Source organism: Rosa rugosa, chromosome 3, assembly GCF_958449725.1.
Source record: "Rosa rugosa chromosome 3, drRosRugo1.1, whole genome shotgun sequence".
Taxonomy (NCBI): Eukaryota; Viridiplantae; Streptophyta; class Magnoliopsida; order Rosales; family Rosaceae; genus Rosa; species Rosa rugosa.
Window position 1 is genome coordinate 57,043,126 of NC_084822.1, and position 6,877 is coordinate 57,050,002.

Genomic DNA, 6,877 nt, shown 5'->3' on the forward strand with positions numbered 1-6,877 from the left:
AATACTTATGTCTCACTAGATTTTTTTTTTTTTTTTGAGAAAGCTTATGTCACTAGATTGAAAGAGTACAAAATAGAAAGGAAAAAAAAAAAAAAGAGAGAGAAAAGAAGGAAAATGGTTTCTGATATGTGTATATTGGGCCAATAAACAGTAAGCCCAATACTGATCCGCAGAGGCCTCGTAGTCTTTTTCAGATATAAACTATTACTAATTTTCAACAGTGGGCAGTAAAGTCCTGCAACGCTTCAGGGTCAGTTTTTTTTTTTTTTTTGTTATCTTTGTTTATTTCCCTTCCCCCCTGTTTTGGGATTTTGGTTGATTTCTCAGGGTTTTAGGGTTTCTGTGCAGCTTCGTTTTCTGGGTTGTAATTCGTCCAATGGACTCTGATCAAGCGAAGCTCTTCGTCGGTGGTTTGTCTAAGGACACCACCGAAGCCACATTGAAAGAACACTTCGGCCAATACGGCGTCGTTTCGGGCTCGACGGTTACCAAGGACCGCGTCACGAGCAGTTCTCGAGGGTTTGGCTTCGTCTGGTTCTCTGATCCGTCTTCCGCTGATAAAGCCCTAGAAGACTCGCATGTCATTCTCGGAAGAAAGGTACACCATTGTAAATTTCAATTCAATTTCGGTGTTTCTTCTTTAGGTAAGTATCTATTAGGTTTGCTGAGAAAGGAAAATTGAAGCGGAATTGGAAAATTAGGAAATTTAAACTTGAAGAATCGTTTTTTTATAGTTAATGTGGTACATTTAATTTATGGGAATGCATAATTTAATGTTGATAGGTAGATGTGAAGAAAGCGAAACCCAGAAGAGCCTGGGCATACCCCAAAAACCAAGAACCACTGCCACCGCAACAACTGCAAAGTAGTAGTTTTGAGAGTGGCAGTAATTTTAGAACAAGGAAGATTTTTGTAGGGGGATTGTCGCCGAGTGTAACTGAGTTGGAGTTTAAGAATTACTTTGAGATGTTTGGTAGGGTAACTGATGTAGTGGTGATGATGGACAGCGCAACTCACCGCCCTCGGGGCTTTGGTTTCATAACTTTTGATTCAGAGGAGTCGGTGGAGAATGTAATGCAGAAGAACTTTCATGAGTTGAATGGTAAGTTTGTGGAGGTCAAGAGGGCTGTGCCGAGGGAGGAGAGTTACAGCAACAATGAGAGGGGTTATCAGCCGGGCAGTAATCGTCCTCGATATACCGGTAGTCCTACTACATATGGAGTTCTTCCTACTCCTGCACCTTATAATGGTTTCGGAGGGTTTACTGGTGGAACAGGTGTTTATGGGGGTGGTTGGTACCCATCGGGTGGATACGCTGGGGTTCCTTATGGCATTGCCCCAATTGTTCCTCAGGCGTGGGTGTTTCCATACGGCAACACTTTTTATCCTGCCTACATGAGTGGCGGGGGATGGGTGGCGGCTGCTGGTGGGCATAACTTGTATAACAGAGTGTCCGAGCCAGCTGTGAATCGGCGTGGTTTTGTCAATGAGCATGCACCAGCGGATGTGAAGTCATCTGGGGTTGAAGGGGATCGAGAAACTTGATGTTGATGGTGCTGCTTGACGAGGAAAATCAACTAGCTAGGTCTTGACAGATGACTTTAGCCTCTAACCATTTTATCCGTACAGGATGACGACCTTTTGTAATATAATTGTTGCATTCATGATTCAGACAGTTGACTTTGGAGCTTAAGCATTTGCAGGATTGATTTAATCTGTAAAAATGATTAGTCTTATTTGGGAATTGTTTTTCAATCTGCGTTGAAAATGTAGATATTTTTTCCTTTTGTTCTTTTTCTTTAATTTGTAATTGATTGACATACCAAAACATCCCCCCTGAGGTGCGGCGTTCTTTGCACTTGTACAAAAGGCAGATGGGGATTGAGAATATGTATCTGGGTACATGACCGGATGCGCTGCAACATAAAAGTGATTAGTCGTGATTCTATCTGTCTGTTGACAAATGTACATAAATTTTCCCCTTCTTACTTGCAATTTGCAAACCCTTTTCTCTTGTAATTGATTGGCATTACCCAAACATATCATATATTCTTCTTTCCATATGGATTGGAGATACGAATCTGGGCCGGATCCTCAACATGGAGCTTTGGTTGGTTCATTGCATTGCTTGTTTTTCAGCCACATCATTCTTGCGGTTTCTTCTCCTTCACCTACGTAATTCAACAAAATATTGTTCGATATTCGCTTATCGTACTCCTATATCTGATGTTCTGGTCCTCATTTGACGACCAGTGCTATAAAAGAACGACAGGATTCTCCGACTTCAAGCTGTCTGTGGAGCTTTATCCCCGTGTTATTAGGTCCTCCAAATCCAAAAATTGAAAAGGAAACCTAAATAAATAGTTTCATCCAAAAAATTGTAGAACCAGGAAAATTACTAATTATCTTCCAAAAAAAGAAGAAGAGGAGGTTTTCTAATTAGGCAGCACGTGCACTGCACGTGATAGCCTCTCTGAGGCATATGAACACGTACTGTGTGGTGGTGCCAAGAAAACAGGTGAAAGCGCAAGGATGCTAATTCTGAGCCAAGCTCCCACCGGAGCCTTATCGGCCAGCTGTTCTCGCAAGCCCCCTCTCAAATTCACCAACCCGAACCCGCCGATCTTCTCGACCCGAAAACCCAAATTCCTTTCCAGACCCAAGCCGTCGTCCAAGTCCCTCAACCTCACGCTCGCTAAAGCCGTCGACGGAGGCGTCGATTCCGCCTTCAAGCCGCTCCCCAATCCTCCTCCGTCGCCGTTAGACAATGACCAGCCCGTCTTCGTCGGCGGCGAGAATATGCCCTTGGAAGGCGTCATTCAGTTCGACAAGCCCAGGCCCAGCTCCTCTGCTCGAATCAGAAAATGGGGGTGAGCAATTCATCGATTCAGAAACCCTAATTTCCTTCCTTGAAACTTTTACTTTTACTTAGAGGAATTTTGGGATTGCTGTGTGTGTTTCAGTAAGGTGGCATTGCTCGCCGGCGGGGATGTTCTGGCTTTGCTGACGTTCGCTGCAATTGGGAGATTCAGTCATGGCTTCCCTGTTTTGGACTTTGAAACCCTCCGCACCGCTGACCCTTTTATTGCCGGTAGGCTTCTCTGTTTTCTTACTTGTAAAAAGATTCAGACTCTGGTGTTTGTTTTTTTTATGTTGATGGAAAATGGAAATGTGGTTGAGCAGGTTGGTTTTTGAGTGCTTATTTCCTCGGAGGCTTTGGGGAAGACGGACGTGGAATCAATGGTCTGCCTAAGGCTGTTACTGCTTCTGCTAAGTCATGGGCCCTCGGAATCCCAGTATGTTTAAACATTTTGTATCCTATAGTTTCTTCGGTGTAATTTGGTTCTTGGCTCTGGCATTGTTCATTCAGTTGGATTATTGAATAGCTGTGCACATTTTGTTTACATGCTGAAACTTGAGATGCTTTTGTTGGGCAGCTTGGGATAGTCATAAGGGCGTCAACAGCAGGTCACATTCCCTCCTTCAGTTTTGTGTTGGTATCAATGGGGAGCACTGCTGTTCTACTTTTGGGATGGAGGACGTTATTGTATAAATTCCTTCCTGGTGATAAGAGCAAAAAGAGTGATGTATATCGCCGCGGTAGCCCGTTTGAGTTGTTTGAGGTACGAAACTGTTATGTATCTGAATGGTCGGTTGGAAGTTTTACCTTTGTAATCATAATCATTTCCCTCTAAATGCAAGGTTTTGGTGCATTTACTTATTTCGTAGAGGTTCTCGCATGAACTCATGTCCAGGAAGCTGCTCATTGTGCTTAACTCTTTACTTCTACACTGCATAGGAAAATTTGAGTTGATATTTTACAACTTACTATTTCAAGTTTTGATCTTTGTTGGTAAGTAAAATTTCTGTCCTAGAAACTTAGTGCAGTTGAAATTAGAAATCTTGAAAATGGTACCTGTGATCTTTTTGTTCTGAAATCATGGAGGATACTAGAAGCAAATAAGTCATGAACTACCTTTAGCATGAGAATATTGTCTCAGTTGTGCTGTGTAAGTTAATTCTAATCATATGTTCTGTTTATAGTGTACTTTAACTGGACAAATTCAACATATTACCCTTGCATTTGATTATGCTAATTGAATTACCCAATTAAGATCAACCTCTCTTATATTTCTTTTATCACTCTTTTGACGTTTCTTAAAACTGTTCTGTCATACATTGCCTAATCAATGACTGGATAATTGCTGCAGTTGCTCACATCTCTAGTACGAAGATGGTGATGATCAGTTATTGAATGTCCCTGTACCATATGGCGAATACTGATTCTGACATCAGCTCTTCTCATACTTAAGAAGTCGTATGCAAAGCTAAGAGAATAGATTGACTCTGTAAGAAACTGCTTCTTGTGCGCTCTTTGGTTGACTGTTAACAACTGTCAACTAATGTGTTTATATAGATGCTTTGTTTTCCATATAATTTGGCCGAGAAGGTGTTTTGATAGAGGATCTTTCACTTGGTTGCATGGTTACAAATATAAGGTATATCAGCATAGAATTCAAAATTGTTATGTGCCGTGCTTGAGTAGTGTTTTGAATCCCATGATGAAATTTTCTGATTTGCTCATTCTAAGCACCTAGCTCATTGTTTAAAGTTTAAACTGACAGGGTGGGAATATATATAGTTCGAACTTTGACCTGCCTCCTTAAAAGTTATCACAACTCATTGCTTCTACTGCTGAGCAAAGCAGGAGTAGTGAGTCTTATGGACAGGCTGAACTGAAGAAACAAGGCCATCCCAGGAAATGGGCATGACTTGTGGAAGATATAAGGAAATGGGCCTGACTTATAGATAGGATATAAAGAAATGGGCCAGGCTTATAGATAGGATTAAGGAACTGGGCCAACTTATGGATTTGGTGTTTGATGGCATCTTATTGGGCAAGCTTCTTTTATGCCTGTAAAGATAATGCTGTGGGTCTTGAACAAAGCCATGATGACTTTGACCAAAAAAGAAAACAAACAAAAACATGGTGACCCAAAACTAGTGCGAAGTTTTGTTTTGATGACAATGAGTTGCAAACCCTGTATGTGCTCCAAAATGGGACTTGCTGTTTAAAATAAGTCAATAACCATTGATCAACTAGGGTTGAAAGTTGTTGAACAAAAATGAAGTAAGAATGAAATAAGGTAAATAAAGTAGATTTGACATGTCTGTGTGTCTGTTACAAAAGTCATAGCTATACTGTAATTTGTGTAGTGCTAGATAGAGGAAGAGGCTGCTGTAGCCGTTCTCTTGTAATAATTCATGCTGCCTAGGACGTCCCATCCCCCAGAATCTGCCAATTGAGGACCCACTGCCCCTATCTTAACCCTTTCATTTACTTTCTTCCTGGTATTGCTATGTTGATTTCTGATATATCGTCCCATTCTGAATGCTAACCTTTTCTTCTTTGATCTCGCGTTTAATTTAGATATCTTGTATTGAATATACTCATAATTAAACTTTTAAGTTTAGTTTTTTTTTTTGTTTTTTTTTTTTGTTGTCACTTGTCAGGGGATAATTTTTACTCTCTTCATTTCAACACGTGCCCTTTTACTCCGTTGTAACAAAATTCTCACGAGGAACAGGTTCTTTCTTTCCAAGAGCAACATGTTCATAGTTCAGATAAATATGGATCGTCATAATGTATAAAATGAAAGCCCCAAGTAATTAGTTATATAGGGTTTAGGGCCATTACTTATTCACTGGTGAAGGTTTGGAATTTGGATAGGCGTGCTTTTCACCAAATTCTTGGGGGTAGACTGGGGAATAGGCATGGGGTGGGGGGTCAGAAAATGTTTGCACAGTAAAAAAACACCCATAAAATACCATAAAAAGAAACATGCTTTCTTCTCTGTATTAATTCTTGTTCCATTTAACAAGCAAAACGAAACGAAACCACAAGAAAAATCATTAATAAATGGGTTAATTCTTGTTTACCCAGAAATCACGTGGGCACACCAACAAGTTTGTATTGTGCCTATTTACACAAATCTTAGGGGAAAAGACCAATAGGGGTAGTCTTTTCTTAAACTAGTGTCTCCTATGTCCTATGCTTACTTTTGGGTTTAATCTTTGTTTTTTCCTAAAAAAAACTGTTCATACTTTTGAGAAAAACAAAACTAGCCTTCAACATGCCCAAGTTTTTCACCTAACGGTTACTTTAACAGGCGGAATTACTGCTGCTTGTTTCTATCTTAAGCTGAGCCAAATTTTCTGAAGAAATAGAAACTCTAAGCCTAAAAATAGTACAGGAATAAGGCAGGAACAGATTAAATACTAAAACATTGAAAATAACGACAAGATGGATGAGCAATATGAAAATATTTATTCAAACATAATTACAGACTAAGATTTCAGAGCCTCATTCTCAGGAAAACAGCTAAGAAATTACTTTAGCTATCCATAAGAATGGTTACAGATACTTACTTGTAATGGAAGCACACTGCTTTATACTAGACAGGAAGGAAGGAGCACACTGCTCTTATAGCATTCTTGAGAGAAAACTCTTCTGCTCAAGTTTATTATCTAGAATTTTGAAAGCTTTTCTGAAGGTGGATGTTGTTGATGTAGGAATTATTCGATGCTCTACAAATGAAACTAAGGCTCCTTATATAGGGAGCGGAACTCAAACTAGAATTCAAAACATAAAAATGTACAGGACAACTCCGCGATTTTCTGCTTTCCTGAGTGCTCCTGATGATGGAGGTTGGACGGGGAAAAACAGATTCCTTTAGGTGAAATGTTTTTCACCTTCTTCTTTTTGAAAAGCAAAAGCAACTTTTGGGAAAAGTCCAAAAGTACTTTCGGTGCTTTCTACACCTGCTACTTCACATGTTTTCGTCTGTTTCTGAATTGTGACCGAGGACAAACGAGT

The 6,877-nt window shown here is 40.1% G+C and overlaps 2 protein-coding genes across 2 annotated transcripts; both read left to right on the plus strand.

Moving 5' to 3' along the window:
* Positions 1-233: 233 nt before the first annotated feature.
* On the plus strand, positions 234-2,207 carry LOC133739210 (heterogeneous nuclear ribonucleoprotein 1-like). The gene is made up of 3 exons (XM_062166947.1): positions 234-250; positions 349-598; positions 784-2,207. The coding sequence occupies exons 2-3, from the start codon at positions 377-379 to the stop codon at positions 1,543-1,545; spliced, it is 984 nt and encodes a 327-aa protein (XP_062022931.1). The 5' UTR covers positions 234-250; positions 349-376; the 3' UTR covers positions 1,546-2,207.
* A 191-nt stretch (positions 2,208-2,398) lies between these two features.
* LOC133739211 (uncharacterized) lies at positions 2,399-4,461 on the plus strand. Its single transcript, XM_062166948.1, has 5 exons — positions 2,399-2,870; positions 2,964-3,091; positions 3,184-3,296; positions 3,438-3,623; positions 4,212-4,461. The coding sequence occupies exons 1-5, from the start codon at positions 2,533-2,535 to the stop codon at positions 4,239-4,241; spliced, it is 795 nt and encodes a 264-aa protein (XP_062022932.1). The 5' UTR covers positions 2,399-2,532; the 3' UTR covers positions 4,242-4,461.
* Positions 4,462-6,877: the final 2,416 nt, after the last annotated feature.